The sequence below is a fragment of the Fusarium graminearum genome, chromosome 4, assembly GCF_000240135.3.
Source record: "Fusarium graminearum PH-1 chromosome 4, whole genome shotgun sequence".
In the NCBI taxonomy this organism is placed as follows: Eukaryota; Fungi; Ascomycota; class Sordariomycetes; order Hypocreales; family Nectriaceae; genus Fusarium; species Fusarium graminearum.
Window position 1 is genome coordinate 6316503 of NC_026477.1, and position 21130 is coordinate 6337632.

The following is a 21130-nucleotide window of genomic DNA, read 5'->3' on the forward strand; positions in this document are numbered from 1 at the left end:
TCATTCCACACCTACACCCTCCTCTGGAACGGTGAGCGTGCCCAGCTTGTCGTCAAGCCAACGCGCCAACTCAGCAGCATGGCGACGAAGAGCAGCTACCGCAGCAGCAGAACCTGTAGTGCTATCAAGACTGGCTGTCGTCTGCGCGCCGGTGCTCAAAACGCTATCTGCGCCATCGGGACTGCCAACATGCGACGCATCGCCAGCAGAAACATGAAGATCGTGCAGGTTAGGCATGCCGTGCTCTAAAGCATCCGGGTTCGCAGGTCCCACGCAAACGAAGAGAAGGCCACATTTCAACCGACGTATGACAACAGTCCCGCTCGTAAGCTGGACAGTGACAGTAGCTGGCTTGATGCCTCTTCCCTTGCCTGACTTATGCGAATCGAGTTGCTGGCTCTGCGATAAGCGATCTGTGTCCTCTTCCAAGTCCTCCTCCTCGGGCGGCGAACTTCCGATGAGATCAGGCGTGCGCGAACCGGGTAACGATGCGGCGAGCGCGGGCGCGGAGGTAGAGTGTATAGCTAGGAGCGATGCGGCAACGGTGGCGTGCGTTCGAAGTGAAGCGACGGGGTGCGGGCTCGCATGGGCGAGGAGCTTGCCGTGGGGACTCGTGAGGAGAAGCGTGGGGAGCTGGGGTGTTCGGTTCGCGTTGAGGAAGGCCGTGAGGCGCTTTGTGAGAAGGAGAGGAGGCGTTGGGTGAGAGATGGACATGACGATTGGAGTTGATAAGAGGTTTTGTTGAATCGAGTTGCTCCAAGGCGATCAATGATGTAGCTGTAGCTCAGAGAATCAACCGTACAAGGTTAAGGTTCGTCTGGAAAGTGGGCAGATGACCTGCTTTGTTGTGTCGAGTCGAAGCTTGGACAGTTGTTGAGTTGAGTTGGAATTGAAGTGAAATGGGGAAACGGCTCAGGTCAGTCCAGGCCAGGTTCATCTGGGTTCAAGGCCTTGTCGATATGGCGGGGCCTGAAGTGGGGAGCTTGTGACAGGTTTGACTTTATTGGTTCAAGGGATTGACAGGCGGTCGTGTAAGATCATTGGCTATTTAGCGGCAGCCCAAGCCTCAATCATCACTACGGCAAAAGCAAGTATATTCGGTTAGAAGACAGGCACTAACTACAAGACTATGTGTGGGTTTAGACACTCAAATAGACCGCTTATTCCTTGTCTTCCTTGTCTGCCAACACTATTCTTCTCTCCATGTCATCATCAATGTCCACATAGTCTTGTCCCTCTTGGGTCTCCGTCTTCCACTCCTTGTACGCTTCTTCAATAGCACTAGCATAATGCCACATGCGAAAGAATCGAACAGTCTTCCTCTGGGGTCCGTTAGGATCAAAGTTGAGCAGTTCCTTGACCAAAGTGCGCAACATCTTGGAGTACCGGGCTCGGGCAATCAACGAATCAATGTTGATAGGGACCTCCGAGCAATGATGACGAGGAGGACAAGTAGGCCAGTGACTAATGGAGTCCTCACATTCGTCACCCTCAGGTATGTGCTCGCAGCCTCCGAGTAGACAATCGCATCCTTTGGCAGCAGCTTTCTTCTCAAGGCAACCGCCGCTTTCGCAAAACCGAACGTGACAGCACCTGCAGTGCTCGCAGTAGTGAGAAGGCGCCTGCCCTGTCATCATGGTGAGTACTGTGGCACCTATCGACCAAATTTCGTCTCTGAGCGTGTACGGGCGATCTCCCTGGAGATATGTTAGTACGTTTATATGTTTTTTTGCGGCGTAGGGTCGTTACCTCGCCCATTGCAGCCAAATTCAAGTCGCCCTCCAATGCTTCGCGAGCTGTTTCCAAAGGCTTGAGTCCTTGTCGTGTAGCAAGTGCTATTCCACATGAGCCATCCGGAGCATCGTTTTTCTTATTATCGTTGCGGCCATCGACAGCATGGCCTGTAACGGCAGCTGTGCTGAAATCGCCCAGTTTACACTGGCCATATGTCTCGGTACCGCGTGGGTGCTGGAACCAAATGTTTTTGGGCTCGATAGCCCGGTGCAAGATTGAGAACCAGTCCGTGTTGACATTCAGCCAGTCTATTAGTAGAGGGCTTTCTGGATCACTACTTTGACGCCGGTACACGAGTCGTTTCCCATCATGAAGCCAAGTTACCGCACGAATCATGGAGCGGAGGACGTGCCAGCAGAGGGATTCGGGGAGGTAGAAGGATGAGTGCTCGACAGGATAATGGCGAAATAAGGCGCTAAGATTACCTGCATCAGCGAAATCCCAGACGAGTAGCTGCACATCATTCCTTTCAGTATCAGGGATTTGTTGCCTGGTGAAAACCTGGTACTGCATGACGCCGGCGATCGAGATCAGATTCTCATGGTTGAGAATCTGGCGGATTGTATGGGCTTGATTGTGGTTCGAGAGAAGACTCTTCAGCGCATCAGCTTCCTGGCGATTTTGTGCAGTATTACCGCGTGGTCGAACGCCGAAGGGGCTAGGACTGGCAAGATACTGTTCTTTGCGAGGGTCTCCTTGTCTGGTGACGATCCAGACATTATTCTCAGCTTTCCTGAGAATCTCAAACACAGGCTCTTCCTCTTTTTCCTCTTCTTCGTCTGAGTAGTCGTGATATGGCACAGACTGGACTCCGGTGCTCGTTGGCTCTTTGGATTTCATGGTGACGAAAAATCCGACAATGTCTACTTGGATAATAAAATAACCCAACTACTGAATTCTATGCCATTCTTAGAGGAAAGTGTTGCCTTTTCATGAGATATCCATCTCATTCTTCTGGACAGTGAACAAAGAGATCTTTATCAGCCACATACTGAAAAGGTGCCCATACTGTTGATGCCTCAATTCTTTGTCCTGGTTGAAACCAGTGCTATTCCTGCCAACTCGAACAAAGAATGTGATGACCGCCCTCCCCACAACCTTGTGAAGATAGCCTAGGCTGTATATTGATTGCCGCTTAGACGTTGTTTAGATTGTTTCGAACAAAGAAAGGGTCCAGTCCGTGCAATATCACAGTGAGAGCTCAGCGGGCGCCACGACTAGCTGTCATTCGCCATTGTTCTTTGGGTTCATTCGCGTATACCCAGCAATTGATTTCACACCAGTGGTCATACTGCCATGATGAAGAAACACAGCCGAGGTACGTTGCAACAGTGTAGGTTGATCGGCAAGGCGATTCGCTTCGTGGTTCATGTGCTGGTCCATGGGAAATGAAGATTTGCACGTCGATTTCTATAATTCTCGACGACCCTTAGCGCCAAGACCATGACCAGTTCCGGCATCAGAATCTCGGTGTTTGCGGCATTGATTGACGCGGGGGGAGGCAACCCGATCATTAGCATGTTTCACTTTATTGAGTGACGATTCGTTGTAATGCAACCACTTTTGAAACTGGGAGGTCTATTCGGGAGCACCGACCAAGTTTCAATCATACTGGTACTACGCTGAGCGAGTCGCAGTTATAGTCGTAGTCGCGCGCTGTGGTCGTACAGGTGCTGACTGGACACGAGTAGATTCGATATTTGTTATTATTATCCTGAATTATTACCGCTGGAGTTGGGCGGCTAATCGCGCTGATTGGATGGGATGTCTCGTTCGATCTGTCGAATTCCGACTGGCGGTTGGAGGAGGGAGAATAACCGGCCACTAAAACAAAAGAAATGAACCAATACCAGCGGCAATGCCCAGAATTTTCTATACAAGCAAGACCACTGAACTCTTTTTGACAGTGGCCTTGTAACGGGCCTCTTCTCTTGAGAGCCAGTCATTGGCTGCATCGTCTTGAAACCTCAAGGATAATGCGGACGGTTTAGTACCTGCAGTTAATCGCGCCACGAAATGAACATCCTTCTTAGGTAGGTGAATTGAGGAAAGAGCAGAGGGTTGCACCAAAGAAGATTAATCCCCGCTCCTCCCATGTTTGAAGTTATGCTGGATCATAATGCGATTCGACTTTGGCAGGTGCTCTTCTGGTTGGTCCCTTCCCTGCGCTCCCGCTCTCATTTGAAACCTCCCATTCCCAATTCCCGTCTCATTCAGTTCCAGACTCTTTCCCATTCATCTTCCAGCCCTTTCTTGGTATTGTCGTTGGTTTGTTATTGCGTAGCTGTAGCTATTATTGTTATAGTCTTGACAGCTGTTTCCTGTTTTCGTCATTCTTTCATTCCATTCATCCCGAATCTCAAACAATATCTCGTCATTCAAACCACCAATAAGGGCAATTCACCTATACCCTCACCTTCTATTGTCTCTCTGCTCTCTGCCTATTGTCTTGAGAAGCACCATCTATCAAACAACCACATTCATTGTCTTTGGGATATTTTGTTTGGGCATTGGAAAAATTGTGCACACACCGATCTACCGACTGTTATCTACCTACGATATTACTTCCGACATGTGGTCGACCTTACACTAAGAACTCTTTCGCGCACCGGTTGCAGCAAGACTTCATCACCATCGCTTATTTTCATTTTATATGCTTCCACGTTTTTGTTTTAACTACTTTCCGACAGTAGCAGACTCGACCTTCGCTGGCGAAGGATCACGATAGCTTTTCATATTTTAACTTGATACCCTCCGGTCACTTCTTTTTCCGAAACAATCTCGAGGCCACCCAGTCTTTACTTCACCATGGTTTGCTGCTGGGGAAATCGCAAGAAGGAAGTCGTGGGGATTGCTGATCAGAAATGGGAATACATCAATCTTCGCGACTTCAAAAGTCGAGGATGCGGCACTGTCTTCGCTTATGTCTACCTCTGGCTCATGCTTTTTGTCTCAGTTGCTGTCTACGTCGTCGACAGCTTCACTGCTGTTAACCTACTCATTTTCGATCGTTGGTCTTCAAAGATCGACCCTGCCATTTCTTTCGATGTCTCGAAATGGATCTTCTCCATCTGTATCATTCTTTCATTTGTCAACCTAGCCTACGAGGGTATTCGTGCTTATCGAGTCATTCGACGGGGCAATGTTGCAGAATCCTACCTTGACAGTTTAGCTGTTCGTTGGGAATCAATTCGTCTTGGCTCGCAAGGATGGAAGAGGTTCCTAGTCTTTGCTGAACTCACCAAAAGTAAGGAGGGCGCACAATATATCGCTCTCTTCACATACTTCAACTTTCAAGGTAAGTCTGCCTCATAAGTCACTCGATGCCTTTTACTTACTTTCGTAGCTTGGATTCGTGTCATCATCTGCTCAGGCCCCCGTCAAGTTCTCAATGCCTTTACGCTCAAGTCAGTGTACGAGGCACAATTGACTCCAACCGCCGACAATGTTGGCGACTCTATTACTGGGTTCTTTGAGAAGATCAAGATTCTTGCCGAAGAAGACTATCAACAGGCTGTGATTCTATCTGGCATGTGTTTCACTGTGGTTATTTGGGTATTTTCCGCCCTGTTTCTTTTGGCCGCCGTTCTTTTCTGGGTCTTCTTCCTATACCATTGGATTCCTGCTGCCGATGGTGGTCTTTCTGGTTACTGTGAACGAAAGGTTACCAAGACTCTGATGAAGATCGTCACCAAGACGGTCAACAAAGCTCTGGCTAGAGAGGAAACCAATCGAATGAAAGCTGAGATCAAGGCTAGCAAAAAGGCGGGCGAGAAGTTCAATCTTGACCGCGCTGCTACTCTCCCGACCTTGCCAAACGTGGGCCCTGTCAACAAGATAGGCCAGCATCCTATGCTCAACCGCAACGACACCATGACGACTCTGCCGCCTTATACCTCACGTCCAGGAACACCAGGTGATACGGAGGTCCCTCCAGTTCCACAAGTGGCTATGCCAACCAGACAAGGCACCACGGCATCTATCGCAAGCTTTGCATCCCGGGCCACTTCTAGGTCTGGGGCTGGTTATGGCCGACTTGCATCGCCTGTGCCTGAAGTCCCTCCAGTAAACTATGGAGAGCAGCCTCTTTCACGGACTACTACCATGAATTCGCAGGGGAATCATGGCCAGTACCCGGCAAACCAACCGATGGCAGATCCAATGCAGTTCATGCCTGGTCGGTATACAGAAAGCCCTGCTCCCATGCATCCCAATAATGCGCCATTCTACCCCCCACCAGCTCGCGCACCCAGTGCTCGTCCGATGGATACTTTTACACAACCCATGGGGTCGATTGCACCGACACAAGCACCTCCTCCTGGCCCGAGAGGTTATCAAGCTTACAATCCTGGAGGACGTACTAGCACTGCGACGTCTGTAACCTCTCACCAGAATGGACCTGCGATGCAGCGTCAGTTCAACCCTCCCGTCCGTAGTGCTACAGGGCCGATGCCTCTACGAGAGCCTCCACGTAGAAACCTGACCAACCCTATGCCGCCCCGTTCAGCAAGCGCAAGACCGGAAAGGGCACCTCCTTATAACTACGATGTTGAATCGCAGCGAGGAGGATATGGTTGGTGAAAGGCCAGCTATGTAAGAATAAGCTAAAATTAATAATGACTTACGAAGCGGAAGGTCGATGTTGATAGGTGGCTTCGTTATGTAATATAACTGAATAGACATGATGCATCGTCATATTTGCAAAAATTCCAAAACCTTGAGTGCTGTGCTGACACATTGGCGTACTGATGCTGCATCTGCGTCTGCATATATGCGGCAACTTGCCGAAGCGTAATCAACTACGCCCTTGAGGGGACAGCGCTGATGATTTGTCAACAAGCCGAACTAAAACTTGGAAAAGACGGCATTTTGATGACGGATGACTGACTAAACCAATATTTCGAGAAGACAGCATGGTCAAGTTGTCGTTCTTAAACCTCATCAACACCAACCTCGCGCATGGTTTGCAATACGAATTCTCAAGTCAACTACTTCAATCTTACGGAAATTTCTTCAATATGCCTTCCGCAACAACAACCTGGCACGAGGGCGAAATCGCCATGCATGAGAAACTGAAGGTTCCCAAAATGGAGAACCCCACGTTTCCTGGTTTGGCAGATCGCTATGGAGTGCGAGTGATGCATTCTCCCTTGGTCGCTTTGGGTACTCTGGATGACAAGGACCGTCCGTGGACAACAATCTGGGGTGGAGAACGTGGATTTGCAAGACCAGTCGCTGAAGACGTCCTCGCATTGAACAGCTCAGTTGACACTCGTTATGATCCAGTCTTCAGAGCTCTTTGGGATGACATCTATGAAGAAGGCGTGAAGCAAGGCGCCATCAACAGGCCCAATGACGGCGAAGGAAAGGAAATGTCTGGGTTGGCTATAGACCTTGAGACAAGAGATCGTGTCAAATTAGTAGGGAAGATGGTTGCTGGTGCTACTGTTGATGAAGGCAAGACTGTTCAGCTAGCCATGGCCGTGACTGAGAGTCTGGGCAATTGTCCCAAGTACCTCAACAAGAAGAACGTTGTACCGCATGCAATGGAGCCAGAACTTGTCTCCGAGAAGCTTCCATTGCCTCAAGAAGCTTTGGATATCGTTACAGCGGCAGACATGTTATTCTTGTCGAGCACAAATGGACATGCCATGGATACCAACCATCGGGGAGGGAGTCCCGGATTCATACGAGTTATTAGGAATGAAGAAGACGGGGTTGAGCTTATATATCCAGAGTGTAAGTCGGTCTAAGAATTTCAGTATAACACAAGCTAACAAATCTCCAGTTTCGGGGAATAGATTATATCAGACATTGGGTAACTTCAAAGTTAACCCACGAGTTGGCGTTGCGATCCCTGATTACAACACTGCCAATGTTCTCTACCTCACTGGTACCGCATCCGTACTTGTAGGCGAAGAAGCTTCTTCTTTGCTTGCAAGGACAAAATTGGCTGTCAAGATCTCAGTCACCTCTGCCAAGTTCGTCAAATCTGGGCTTCCCTTTCGTGGCTCTCTGGGTGAATACTCTCCCTACAACCCACCTGTTCGCCACCTTCTTTCAGAGCATGATGCGCATCTGGGTGCTGAAAACCCAAACGCTATAACGGCAACACTTAAAGATCGGGAAGTTATCACATCCTCTATCGATCGGTTTACCTTTGAGTTGTCTTCCCAGCAGCCTATCACAAACTGGCACGCCGGGCAGTACATCACATTGGACTTTGAACCAGAATTATCGAATGGTTACAGTCACATGGCGGATCACGATCCCCAGAGTATCAACGATGATTTCGTGCGAACATTTACTGTTTCAAGTCCACCGGAGAACCACAAAGACTTACAGATTACGACAAGACGACATGGTCCAGTGACAAACTTTCTGAGAAAACACAACTCACGTGTGTTGCTCGAGGTACCAGTTATTGGCTTCGGTGGCGAAGAGGGCTTCCGTATCCCTCTGGAGCCTGAAGGTCCTAAGTCAATCTTCATCGCGGCAGGCGTAGGTATCACACCTGTCCTCGCACAAGCACCGGCCGTTCTAAAGCACAACGTACCGTTCGAACTACTCTGGACTCTCCGTTACGAAGACTTACCCCTTGCGAGTGACACGTTCTCACGTATTCCCGAACTCGCAAAGTCTACTACTCTCTTCGTCACGGGACAGTCAGACAAGGACAAGGAGAGTTTGTTGGACGAAGCGGAGAAGGCTGGTACCCGGATTGTGAAGCGTCGAGTAAGTGCGAACGACGTCGAAAGCTTCAAGGGCCAGAGCGCCCGCTTCTTCTTATGCACGGCTCCCGCGTTACTAGCTGCGCTCGAGGAGTGGTTGCAAGGGGAGAAGGTTGTGTGGGAAGACTTTGGATACTGAAGTATGTACCTGCACTACGATCGAAGAACTGATCTACCTGTTGTGAGACTTTGTCTCCATCCCCCGGGTGACCGGAACTTTGAAGTTTGCTCGTAGCGGCACAAAGGGCAAGAGAAACCTCTGACTTGGATGCGGGGGAGCTGTTCCACTGCCGGGTTAGTAAAATCTGGGGTTGAGGAGGTTGTGTTGATCTCCGTAGTCACTCGTTGGTATCAAAGTGCTGCCACTCTGTTTTGAGTTTGGTGTTTAACTGCCCTGACCTAGCATCCGATCATATGAGCAATTGCCACTCGCCCTGCCGTATGTACATAGCACACAGAAAGCTCTCTACTACCTACTCCACGGTAATTAAATAAATCCCGAATAGTTTACACTTTCCCCGCAAACATGTTCGGGACATGAGTTACGGTTTATCCACTCCCCCGCGCTTTTTGAAGATGCGGATCCGCACTCTTTTCGTTCATATCACGTAAGGACAGATGGAAGATACTTTTTTGTAAGCTAGTAAGTTGCTAGAGTGATTCCCTGCTGTAAGTTTTGTTGTCAATGTCATGAAATTGAAGAGTGGAGGAGGAGAGTCATCGGATCGAGGAGGAACATTACGGCACGTCCAATGTGAGACCTCGCTTGAGCTAGGAAATAGGTACCGGATCGCCACGAGTCAGATGTAGTATTGGGAAATGAAAAGTTTGAATTGCTCCGATTGTTGCTGGTGGATACTGCTATGTCCCGAAACTCGCTCAAAGTTGTTTTCTTTATGCTTCTTAAACCCAGCCATATATGCTTGGTATTATGCCAATCTTATCGTTTGTAATCCCCAACACAACCCTAGATTGAGAAAATGTCATCTTTTTTAAGGGCACCTGATTGTTCTACCCGAGGGATATTAAGTTTACAATTCCTCGGAATGTCTCTAATATTGCTGACTCCGAGTTCCCGAGGGTTAGAGACAATTGCTGGTCCGCTGTCGGCGGCAGGAAATGCGATCATCGGAAATCTTGTTACTCACCCCAAAGCGGAACCGGCTAAAACTCCCTCAATCGCAATGCAATACGATGGATACCTAGAGATGAGCGTGTTGTATCATCGCAAAAACAGCAGTAAAAACGCCAGTTTTGGACCGGGCCTGTAGTGGACCACTCCCTATACTCTTTCAAGTTATCAATTGGTCCGCTAAACAGCTCAAAGGCATTGCTGTTTTCTCGGCGCTTCACTAGTAACTACGCGAGCTTCTGTATGAAACGCTTTGATCAAAAGGGGGAAAATAACGCCTTCGCATATAGAAAGCGCAACGTGTGAATCTGAATCCTTGACTTGAGCTATTGCATATTAGGTGGATTCAGCTAGGAATTGGTATAATTAGGTGATCATGAACTTGGTTCAAGTACAATCTCTCGCTCTCGTGAGATAAGTCTTACTCAGTTGGTGGTTCGACATTGTATAATTGAGCGAAAAGAACTCTACGCTATATAGCTTACTTCTCCAAGAATAGAACACAAGATTTAGGCGTAGACTATCAAGATAGGCTAAAGGGCTGAATACAATCCAGTATGATCTGATATTCTCGTAACATGCGGGTTTTGCCATCACGGACGCAGTCAAGATCGGTGGAGTAGGAAGCTCGCCATGCATCAATAAATGGTGTTAAGCTTCAGGGATATGCGTGGAGACTATCGATGCAGGAGACAACTGAATAGGTACACAAACAGCTGTCGTATCTTCTAGAGAGACATGATGGACAGTCTTAGAGTTTCTTTTCCAAGGTGTTATTTCAACTAAGGCGACCGTGTTTGACTTTTTAAGATAACGTGGTTGTTCGGACTATTTATGTAATTGTCAACTCAACAAGAAAAGATGATGCTTTTGATTATCAAGATTGCTAGCTGCTGTAGAAATCACCCCGCATATTCTGACAGGGGGCTGAAGAAACTCGATGCAATATGATTGAGTTATGGCGCTGACAAAGCCATCTTTGTGGAAGAGATCAAGTCAGATTGGAGAACAAGCCACGTCCAAAAGACGAACCAGAATACGACGAGAAATCACGAGGGTACATAGTTGAGGAGTTGATCGACATGGACCAAGACGAGTCGCTGCAGTGATGGCCAAAACTCTCGCGTAATATAAGAGACAAATTGATAGAAACTACAGAGTATCCGTATTGCGGCAGGTTTCGATTTTGAGGCTTGCCAAGATCAGTAACTTTCAGTCTAGGCGATGCTCACTCAGCAGGGAACTTGCTAGACAGCTATCGTTGCTGTCACTTTGTCCTTGTGTCCTTGTCTCACGTTCCCTCAAGCCGTGCTTTGTGGAGTGGCTTAGATCGCCGTCGTCATACCCCACCACGATAAGTTAGAGGACGTGAATAATTGAGAGTTTCTCTGAAGCGGACAAAGGGAGAATCAAGCCAATTGCCAACTGCAGGTACTTAGCAGTCTTTGTATCATTTGTAAAGTCACAACGCACACAGCCAGAAGCTGCAAGAAGTCATGGTGAATTGTGAGACAATAAGCGAAACTACTAGTCATTCCAGGCATTACTGTTACCATGTGCAAAACAACAAGTCAAATTCCTCTACTCCACAGGCCTCGATGGCGTGCGTGAGTACCCAAAAGTCAAAGGCCTGGACTGTCAGTGTTTGTGGGTGCAAATTCTGTAGGCATCGATCCATGGCAGTTGAGAGCTTTTACGGGGACTGGGGTTCCAATGGCTTTAGGCCCTTTAGCGGTCCTGAAACTGACCTACCAAGTGTTTCGGCAGGTTCCTGCCTGCTTATGCTGTCCCACCTTTCCTTATTAAGATTCGGATTCCGTGCACGCGCAGCTGTGGGTTGCACTTGCCTGCACTAGCTATTAAGACAGTACCATACCTGCCCATGCCTGGAGATTTGAATCCAATTCTCCCAGTCTAGAAGTCCCGGAAAGAAAACCTTCTTTCTTCCTTCCTTCCTCTAGTTACTTTTAAACTCAACTCAACTCTCGTCTTTCAACATTTTTCTAGATTTACTTACAGTTCACTCACTCCCTCGCCAATAAGCGACAACTCCGCCTCCACCTCCAGCGAAACTCGTCCTGTATCATCGACTACTATAAAACAGTGCTCTCCTGTACTTGTTTTCCGGAACCCCCGCCATCGCCGCCCGTCTAGACTACATATCGGTTCGGTTCGCCAAAGAATTGCGCTGCTCTACTCTCTCACCTCGACATCCACAATCTTGCCACTACCACTATCTCAACCATCGCCTAATCGCTTCGACGATTTTTTACAGCTCAGGCCCGCCATTTCCCAAGACTCGGTCGTAGTTCGGTCTCTGGACCGATCCTGCCGTGCCCCTCGCTCCCACCCGCCGTCACCTGCCCACCGGCGCCGGCCGTTGCTTTCGGATCGCGAAACCCCTCGTTCCGCACAACCCGCCACTTTCCATCTCACAAACCAATACCAACACCTAAATCACAATCGAAATGGCCTGCGACTACCAATACGTCAAGGAGCACACCAGGGAGGACTACGTCTTCCCTTCGCACCGCTTCCAGCGATCATGCTCCCCGGATAAAACTCCGCTATGTCTCGTGGCTTGTGGTTCTTTCAGCCCAATCACGTTCCTTCAGTACGTTTTTCCTGCAGAACATGGTTTCCTCGCGCGATCGCCCACTGTGGTCGAATTGGATCCCTCCAAGCTCGAAATATCATACGGAATGATTGAATTTTCAAGACTGTAGCTAACGTTTAAGTAGTCTTCGAATGTTTCCTATGGCTCGAGACCATGCTCGTAACGAGGGTAGGTTGATTTCTCATTGTAAAATCTGAAACACCACTGACAAGAACTAGACTTTGAGGTTGTTGCTGGAGTTTTGAGTCCTGGTGAGTGAATTCTGCATTGCAAAAAGCATACCAATAAACTAACTGTCTGGTAGTCAGCGATGCCTATAAGAAGAAGGGCCTTGCGCCTGCTCACCATCGCATTGAGATGTGCAGACTTGCCACAGAGAATACCTCCAAGTGGCTCATGGTGGACCCCTGGGAGGCCGAGAGCCCAACTTATATCCCAACTGCCAAGGTGCTTGATCACTTTGATTACGAGATCAATGAAGTCATGGGAGGCGTCGAATGCACTGACGGCACCCGAAAGCGTTGCCGCATTGTACTCCTTGCTGGCCTTGACCTAATTCAGACCATGTCTACTCCAGGTGTTTGGGACGAGCGTGATCTCGACCACATTCTGGGCAACTATGGCGTTTTCGCTCTCGAACGCACAGGAACTGAAATTGACTCAACTCTCGCGAACCTGAAGCAGTGGGAGAAGAACATTCACATCATTCGCCAGGTAAGCCGCCTATAACGTATGAGTTAGCTACATGACATTAACAAAATAGGTTGTTACCAACGATATCAGCAGCACAAAGATTCGTCTTCTTCTCAAGCGAAACATGTCAATCGATTTCCTTATTCCCGATGATGTAATCAGCTACATCTACGAGCACAATCTCTACCGCGACCTCGATATGCCTGATTCCAAGGGCAAGGAGAAGGCTCTAACGAATGGTCCCGACGCTGGAACCAGCACCGGTTGAATTTCTTTATAATTCAAGAAAACAACAGAACCAGTGCCCAGTCCTTACACCGGCCCCGATGCAGCTAGCGAGCCTTGAGCACAGCGGCCACATAATTAGACCCGATGACGCAAACACAAAGCCGAGACAATGAGTCGGAATAGCTTCTAGCCGGTATTCGTTTTGAGTCATCCCAATGCCAGGGTCAAGGAACATTTTATTATAGACCGCGCAGTGGACCACTATGGATTAGTTTGGTCCAGTATTAGATGCGCCCGGTTTGGGGTACAGAAGTTGTGGTGAAGAGGAGGTGGTTTCACTTTCCTTTATTACGTCGTTCTTGATGCAATCTGCTTTGGATACGCAGTTGGCTAGAGCGCACTCTTACTCTGGAGCGGAGTTATTTTATTAATTGAGGCATACCATGTCGGAGCATCCCGATATTTCGGAGCTCTCCTAACTATCAATATTGCCTTGCGGTGTTTACAGACCTACTAGTTCCCCTGGGTTGCCAGGGTTCTCTAGCTGCCGATATGCACGTGTGTGGCCAAGGGTTCGTCCAGACCAGATAGTAGACAAGAGTTGCCCAGTTCGCGATAGTGCAACTGAGGACGGTTGGTGATTTTTTACCTCGATTTGAGAGCTTGATGTTGATGAGACATGTTTTTATACATGTCTGGAGTTTTAGATAGGAGATACCCGTTCAATTGACTATGAACCAATTGATCAAGTCCATGTCCATATAGGTTTGGTCTGAAACTTGATGTATTTCCACACAACGAATGATAAGCTAGAAGGACAATCTTTCGCATAACACTAACCTTCCGTCTAAGGACGGAATGACATGTCCACGATAGACAATATCTCCGATTTGACTCCTTGCTTTCTCGGGCAAGATTGCACGAGGACAAGATCATCCAATAGAGGTTTCCAATTGATCAACGTCCCAGCATTGCCGAGGCGAAAAAGCAGCAAGGAAGCGAAAGTTACAAAAGGGACCTGCAGAAAGAGGCAAAGCGCCAACTGAACAACCAACGCTGACTGGTCGCTTCCCATTCGGCGCATAGATAAACGTGCCAGATCGATAGGGCACTTGGAGGCTTGGCAGCGGTATTGGACATCGATTTATAGTGATAGACCCTTTGCCAAGGGGAGAATCACTGCGCGGATTCGGTATCGCTTTGGGTCTTTTGTACCGGGGGAGGGAAGCTTTTCCCCTAAGGCCAGGATAGGTAGGTACAGTGGTCTTGGGGAGCTATATCGTGGATACAAATAGCTGAGCATGGCCCTGACGATCAATCGAAAGGAAAGTCAGGGTCTGTCAGTCGTTCGTTCTGCAAACATGAAGCTCCAATTCCTTGTCTCTTCCCTCATCAGTCCGTTGGTCACGGCTTTGACCATTGCCGAGATCAACGGTGATCGATACCTTTCGCCTTACCAGGGAAAGAATGTCACAGCTATAGAGGGTCTTGTTACAGCTGTGGGTAGCAATGGGTTTTACTTGCGATCGACCAAGCCTGATCGTAGCGCTGCTACATCCGAGGGATTGTACATTTTTGGAAAGTCGGCCGTCGGAAATGTTTCTGTAGGCGACGTTGTTACCCTCGATGGTTTCATTGAGGAGTATAGGTGAGTCTTGCCAAGTCAGGCAGTCATATTTGAGTATCGCTAAAACATCTCCAGATCCAACAAGGACTACATTTACCTCACAGAGCTTTCTTCTCCCAAGAACATTGTCGTCAAGTCCTCTGACAACAAGTTCAAGCCCAAGGTCATCGGCAAGGACACCGGTAACCCTCCTGGAAAGGAATTCTCCAAGCTTGACGACGGCAATGTCTTTGCCGTGCCTAACAACAAGAGCCTCGTTTCAGTGGCCAACCCCAAGCTGCAGCCCAACTCGTACGGCCTCGACTTCTGGGAGAGCCTTTCTGGCGAGCTTGTCACTGTTTCCAAGGCGTATGCTCTTAGCCGACCCAACAGCTTTGGCGATTTCTGGGTCAGAGGTAACTGGAAGGTCTCTGGCCTGAACAAACAGGGTGGTTTGACTATGGTTGGCAGTGGTATGTTGATCTTGCGCACCAATTGTTGACTTGGCTGACTTTCTAGATGCTAACCCCGAGGCTATTGTCATTGGATCACCTCTGGACGGTACAAAGAACCCCGACGACACCAAGCTCGGTGACTTTGTTGGCGAGGTCACGGGCGTTGTGACATACGCCTTTGGTTTCTACCGTATCCTTCCTCTTACTGCCATTAAAGTCAGCAAGCGATCTAACTCTGAGCACCCTGCCGTCAGTTTCACCAGCAAGGGGTCCTGTAAGGGCATCACCGTCGCTGACTACAACACTGAGAACCTGAACCCCGAGTCTGCTCACTTGCCTCTTGTTGTTGGACAAATCGTCGAGAAGCTGCGCACTCCTGACCTGATCTTCCTCCAGGAGGTCCAGGACAACAGCGGCGCTGCCAACGATGGTGTCGTGTCTGCTAACAAGACCCTCGCTGCTCTTGCCGATGGTATTGAAGCGGCCAGCGGTGTCGTGTATGAGTGGGCTGAGGTTGTGCCCGACAACAACGTCGACGGTGGCCAGCCCGGTGGTAACATTCGTCAGGCGTACCTCTACCGCCCTGACGTTGTTCAGCTCGTCAAGCCCAACGAGGGAAGTGCCAGCGATGTCAATGCTGTTCTCGACGGCCCTACGCTAAAGTTCAACCCTGGTCGCATTGATCCCGCCAACTCTGTCTGGGACAACAGCCGCAAGCCTCTTGCCGCAGAATGGAAGCCTGTCAAGGGCACCAAGAAGTCCTTCTTCACTGTCAACGTGCACTTTGGCAGCAAGGGTGGTTCATCTTCCATACACGGCGATGCCCGTACTCCTGTTAACAAGGGCGTTGAAAAGCGCACTAAGCAGTCTGAAGTCACTGCTGTAAGTTCAATATTCTCTTCATCATTTCACGATAAACTAACATTCTGCAGGATTTCGTTGCACAGATCCTCAAGAAGGACAAGAAGGCTCACGTTATTGTGGCTGGTGACTTTAACGAGTTTGCCGACGTTGAACCAATCGATACTTTCGTCAAGACCTCCGGTCTCGTTGATATTGACGATGCCGCCAAGATCCCCATGACGGAGAGATACACATACTTGTTCGACAGCAACTGTCAGGCGCTTGACCACATGTTCATCAGCAAGGAATTGCGCAAGGGCATCAAGTATGAGCACATGCACATCAACACTTGGCAGGACACGGCGGGCGAGGTCAGTGACCACGACCCTAGCGTTGCCTTGTTTGATCTGTGCTAGATATAACATAATGACAGTGTAGATATGTATATTATGAATTGCTTCCCTTGCATGATCTAAATAGTTCCCAATCGAGAGTAATGCCTCAGTGCTGCACCAGCTTTGTGGCAAGTCTACTCTTCGCCACTGTTATCATCATCAACGGGCTCTCCTTCAGAATCATCCTGTTCGACTTCGTCATCTTCATCGCTGTCACCATCCTGGCCTGGATCTGGCATGACGATACTATTCAGGAACGTAATCTAAGTATGTTAGCGAAGTCAACCGAGGAAAGTACATGCGACTCACATATCCAACCATTGGACGAATAATTTCACTGATCTTCTCCTGCGCATCGTCTCGGTAAAACAGGTCATCATCAATCTGAGTCCCAACCGTAAAATTCCTTAATTTCAACAGTGCGATGTCCCGGTGTTCTGTAGTGAAGCCTTTCGGCTTTGTCTTGAGTGCGTTGCTTTGGTTCTTCTCGGCGAAAGCAAGCAACGCTGCCTCTGGGTCAGACTTTTTGGCCGCTTTAGGTAGAAATGTGCGCTTGAAAGCTTCGTCGTTCAGGGCACGACGCCATCGATTTGGCCGCTCGTCAATACTGGCCCGAAGCTTGTGCATCTGATCGCCGCTGGGACACCACAGACCACCGCCGATGAAGGACTTTTTGGGCTCGCAGTGGATGTAATAGCAGGCGTAAGGACCTTTGCGGCCTGTGCGAGACCATGCAGCAGAAAAGTGAGGCTACGGTTGTGAGCGGAGATCTAGAGGGTAGTCGAAGGGATCATTCATACTTTGTACGGCGTGGGGTCTTTGCTGAAGCGAATGTCTCTATGTATACGAAAGCTCACGTCCTTGATAGGTAGCTCAGGAATTGTCTCATCCGCATCAATGACTGATTCCGATGTACGCTCGACGAATGAGTTCCAGTCTTTCAGAGCACGTCTATATTCTTCATCATGTGCTGTATAAGTCAGCGGGTGATGTACTGAGAGGTGTGTTGTACTTACACTTGAGCCAAGGTCGCTGATTGTTTGCCTTGAGGTCCCTCAAGAATAACAAAGTGTTCTTGTGTAATTTGAAGTCTTCGTATTCCACGCCATCTGTGTCTCTCATCTTCACCAAAGGGATGAAAGTAACCTTCATAGGGGCATCTTCATCTTCCTCGTCGTCATCATCATCTTCTTCTGGCTCCTCCTGAGCTAATTCATCTCCGTATGATTCTTCAGATTCTTCCTTTTTTAGCTGCTTCTTCGGGGGTCTCCCACGCTTCTTTGCGGGTGGCGCATCACTCTCCTCGGTGTCATCGGTACCTTCAAAGTATTGACTTTTGGTGGTGGATGTGCGCCGGGAGGTTCGGCGAGTAGTGCTAATGGCCTCTGCGGCACGTTTTCGAGGAGGCATTTTGACAGTAAAAAGAGAATGATTGAAAGAAAAGAACTAAAAAATTCATTCAATGCTATTAATGAATATCTTGGAACTAGAACAAAGGAAGGAGCGTCCATGTCGTCATTACCTTAGCCGGTCGCGACTACGCGTTTCAGGGGGAACACGAGGTCACGTGGAGCTTTGACAACGATCTTTACAAGTCACCTTCGTACAACTACCACTTTAAAGGTGAACCAGTTTTTTAGCATGTCTCCTATATTGCAATATAGTAGTCATCATTCGAGATGATCAATGATTAAGCCCCTATGTTACAAAAAAGTGTCGCTATGTGCAGACGATAACGGCCAGTCTGGCCTAGACCATAGAAGATCTCGTCAACAAGATGGTAATATTATCTCATCTCCGATCATTTTGCCTTTTCAATTGCTGCAAGCCGCTCTTTGCACGCAAACAACCTCTCCATGAAATCAATGTCCCCAAGCTTCTCAAGCAGCCATTCGTTCGAGCGCTGCTGGTCGCCCTCTTCCATCATGGGACCAGCGACCTCGGCAAGAATAGCCCAGGTTCGTGCAGCGGCACGAAGACGGTTCCAGTCCTTACTCTTCATGGCAGCCTCTTCTTCTTCGATCCAGATGATTCTGCTGATTTTGGCCAATCGTGTGCCCCAGTCGGCGTCGAAAACACCATCCTTTGCTTTCTTGAAGAGCTTCTCTTCGTACTTTTCCCACGATTCGGAAGGGATCAAAGACCTCTCTTGCTCAATACTGGCAATGGCCGACTGAAGGCGTCTCACGGCTGCATCTGATTGTTCAGGTGTCGGTTCTCCCTGCAGTTTGTCTAACATGCCGAGAAGCGTGGGCTTGAATTCATCCCATTGATCCGCATTGACATCTTTGGCCGCAGTAATAACGTCGAGGATGTTAGATCGATAGAAGGGGGGTAGATGATTATCAGTGCTGGCGACTGAAACGTCTTCCATAGGAGTGTCTTCTTCACAGTGTGGGGGCATGGGGAACATTGCGCTGCTGTCACCTCCTCTCTCGTCTGACTCTTGTTGTGTGGACGCTGTGCCGTTCTTTTCAGCAAGCTTTCCGTTACTGTGATTGGTCTCCTTGGGGCTTAGAATCTCTTGGTCCGCTTGGTTGGAGGATTCCACATTTGTGGTAGTCGTAGGGACAGTGTGATTGTTTGTTTGCTGTGCGGTTTTAGGAACCGGGGAGCTGTTGGCATCCTTGGCACCTCCTTTCGTAAACTTGATGCGTTTCTTAGGACTATTCTTAGTCGAAATTGCAGCCTTTGATGTGACCACTGCTTCAAGGCGCTTCTGAGCTTTGCTCTTGGGGCTTTCAGGAGGACTTATCGATCTTTTCTTTCCTGAGGTCTTCTTTCTAGATTCTTTCCGAGAAGACCTGTGCTCGTTACGACCCTTCAATACGTCGATGAAATCGGATGCAGTGTTGGCAGCATTAAGCTGAGCTCGTTTTTCATCGACGTTAAAGTCAGAAGAAGGCGACACCAGGTGCGCATTGGGCTTGTGGCCATCAGTGAATCGAAGGGGGCGGCAGCTTGCTCGTGTTGGGGAAGAGCGCTTTGAGATGAACTGGATTATGGTGCTGCGCATGTGAATGAATTCGATCTGTGGATCACGGCCCTTCAATCCGGCTTCGCGGAACAGAGCATGAAGCGACTCGATGAACTCGGTGCCAGGTTTGGTCATGGTGGGCGAGTTTGTTGTTACACGATGATGCGGATGAAGCTTCTCACGATAATGTGCGGATGAAAAATCCAATCCATAATGCAGAGAAAATAAATGCTTCTCTTAGGTAACTCGCTCTAAATCAGTACGAAGTTATAGCAAACCACGGCTGCTACCTAGTCGGCGGTCGTTTGTGACGGCTGCCAGCAGCTGTCAACACAAACAGTCCATATTGTCGGTACTGCACATGATGTTGGCAGCTGTCACGTCTTAATATGGCACAGGTTTCATATGCATATGTCTACAAACTATATATGGAAGTACAATATCAACCTTTAAAAGGCAAAAGAGCAGTGGCCACGTTAGTATATCCCCAGGGGGCAACAGGAAACCCAAACCCTTCTAAGTTTCGACTTTCTAGACTCTGCAAACTGGGTACTACTGCTATAAATCAAATAAACCTTGGTAGATGCTTCCCTGATTATAAATTTTGCATTCTCTCCCACCGTCTGTTGCTCCTGCTCTGTTGACAAGGCTACCCGCGTGAGTGAACCTGACTATCAAGTTACCAAACCAACAAAGAATTCAGCTTCAACTTTCTAGGAATTCCACATCATACCAATCACTTCTATCATATCGGTCACTAGCATCACTCATAAACCATCATTTCACAGTCATGGCAGGAAAGAGACCTTCTTTCACCGATGAATACCTCATTCGGCATTTCAAGACCAACCCCTGGGGCCAGTACACCATCGCATTTCTTGGAACTACCCTCTTTGGGAGACTCAAGTGGTATGCAGCTCATGAACCTCGCATTTTTAAGGAGAACCCTTGCATCTTGAATCTAGGCGGGCACCTGGGCGCCGACAAGATCCAAAACGTTCTGGCTCTCATTGACCAAGGTTTTCTTCGTTCTCTCCAGAACCACCAGCCAAACCTCCAATCCTTCTACCTCCAAATGGGAACCGACCACCTTACCGAGAACGGCTTGTCTAATTCGGCTGTCCAAGACTACGCTAGGGTAGTCGAGAGCATACGAGAGGAGTTTCCAAATGCGCAGATCATCCTCACTGCGTTTCTGATACAGCGAGGGCTTAGCGAAACTGCTATCGAGAGGGCGAACGATGCACTGCGATACATCGCTCAACAAGATAGTAAACCAGTTGAGTTCTTGCCTTTTGGACCTGATCAGAAGGGGATCATGAGCAGCGATGGAATACACCTGACCAGCGATGGAAACCGAAAGTGGTATCACTTTTTACAGGGCGACATCGACAATCGTTAGACGAGTGTGAGAAAGTATGAGCGACCAAGGCTTTCGAATAACACATTGGAATCAGGAGTAAGAGTCATCGATCGAGTTAACAGTCAGAGCGTTGTACAAATTTGCTGTATCTCTATAGCGCCACTAAATTTGTGGAATGAATAAGTTAAGGTTGAGAAGCTATGATGAACAGTATCCCACTATGTGTACGTATATCAATGTAATGGTGACTGTGTTTGTAGCCTATTCAAGTTCCCCAACGTTGGGCAACAAAGGGA

General features: G+C 48.6%; 9 protein-coding genes across 9 annotated transcripts; 4 read left to right on the forward strand and 5 right to left on the reverse strand.

The window, feature by feature from the left end:
- Positions 1-714, reverse strand: FGSG_09480 (uncharacterized protein; the record flags this gene model as incomplete). The annotated part of the gene is made up of 1 exon (XM_011329941.1): positions 1-714. The coding sequence occupies one exon, from the start codon at positions 712-714 to the stop codon at positions 1-3; it is 714 nt and encodes a 237-aa protein (XP_011328243.1).
- A 446-nt stretch (positions 715-1160) lies between these two features.
- FGSG_09479 (uncharacterized protein) lies at positions 1161-2634 on the reverse strand (the record flags this gene model as incomplete). Its single annotated transcript, XM_011329942.1, has 2 exons — positions 1161-1697; positions 1750-2634. 2 exons carry the CDS (start codon positions 2632-2634, stop codon positions 1161-1163), a joined length of 1422 nt encoding a protein of 473 aa, XP_011328244.1.
- Positions 2635-4602: 1968 nt separating this feature from the next.
- Positions 4603-6375, forward strand: FGSG_09478 (uncharacterized protein; the record flags this gene model as incomplete). The annotated part of the gene is made up of 2 exons (XM_011329943.1): positions 4603-5092; positions 5141-6375. 2 exons carry the CDS (start codon positions 4603-4605, stop codon positions 6373-6375), a joined length of 1725 nt encoding a protein of 574 aa, XP_011328245.1.
- A 437-nt stretch (positions 6376-6812) lies between these two features.
- On the forward strand, positions 6813-8664 carry FGSG_09477 (uncharacterized protein; the record flags this gene model as incomplete). The annotated part of the gene is made up of 2 exons (XM_011329944.1): positions 6813-7533; positions 7583-8664. 2 exons carry the CDS (start codon positions 6813-6815, stop codon positions 8662-8664), a joined length of 1803 nt encoding a protein of 600 aa, XP_011328246.1.
- Positions 8665-11587: 2923 nt separating this feature from the next.
- FGSG_09476 (uncharacterized protein) lies at positions 11588-13931 on the forward strand. The gene is made up of 5 exons (XM_011329945.1): positions 11588-12271; positions 12399-12442; positions 12493-12525; positions 12579-12988; positions 13038-13931. Exons 2-5 carry the CDS (start codon positions 12415-12417, stop codon positions 13233-13235), a joined length of 669 nt encoding a protein of 222 aa, XP_011328247.1. The 5' UTR covers positions 11588-12271; positions 12399-12414; the 3' UTR covers positions 13236-13931.
- A 625-nt stretch (positions 13932-14556) lies between these two features.
- On the forward strand, positions 14557-16515 carry FGSG_09475 (uncharacterized protein; the record flags this gene model as incomplete). The annotated part of the gene is made up of 4 exons (XM_011329946.1): positions 14557-14843; positions 14898-15274; positions 15321-16138; positions 16189-16515. The coding sequence occupies 4 exons, from the start codon at positions 14557-14559 to the stop codon at positions 16513-16515; spliced, it is 1809 nt and encodes a 602-aa protein (XP_011328248.1).
- A 113-nt stretch (positions 16516-16628) lies between these two features.
- FGSG_09474 (uncharacterized protein) lies at positions 16629-17904 on the reverse strand (the record flags this gene model as incomplete). Its single annotated transcript, XM_011329947.1, has 4 exons — positions 16629-16757; positions 16804-17244; positions 17295-17464; positions 17511-17904. The coding sequence occupies 4 exons, from the start codon at positions 17902-17904 to the stop codon at positions 16629-16631; spliced, it is 1134 nt and encodes a 377-aa protein (XP_011328249.1).
- A 391-nt stretch (positions 17905-18295) lies between these two features.
- Positions 18296-19606, reverse strand: FGSG_09473 (uncharacterized protein; the record flags this gene model as incomplete). The annotated part of the gene is made up of 1 exon (XM_011329948.1): positions 18296-19606. One exon carries the CDS (start codon positions 19604-19606, stop codon positions 18296-18298), a length of 1311 nt encoding a protein of 436 aa, XP_011328250.1.
- An 826-nt stretch (positions 19607-20432) lies between these two features.
- Positions 20433-20941, reverse strand: FGSG_13595 (uncharacterized protein; the record flags this gene model as incomplete). The annotated part of the gene is made up of 2 exons (XM_011329949.1): positions 20433-20772; positions 20916-20941. 2 exons carry the CDS (start codon positions 20939-20941, stop codon positions 20433-20435), a joined length of 366 nt encoding a protein of 121 aa, XP_011328251.1.
- Between the last annotated feature and the right edge of the window lie 189 nt (positions 20942-21130).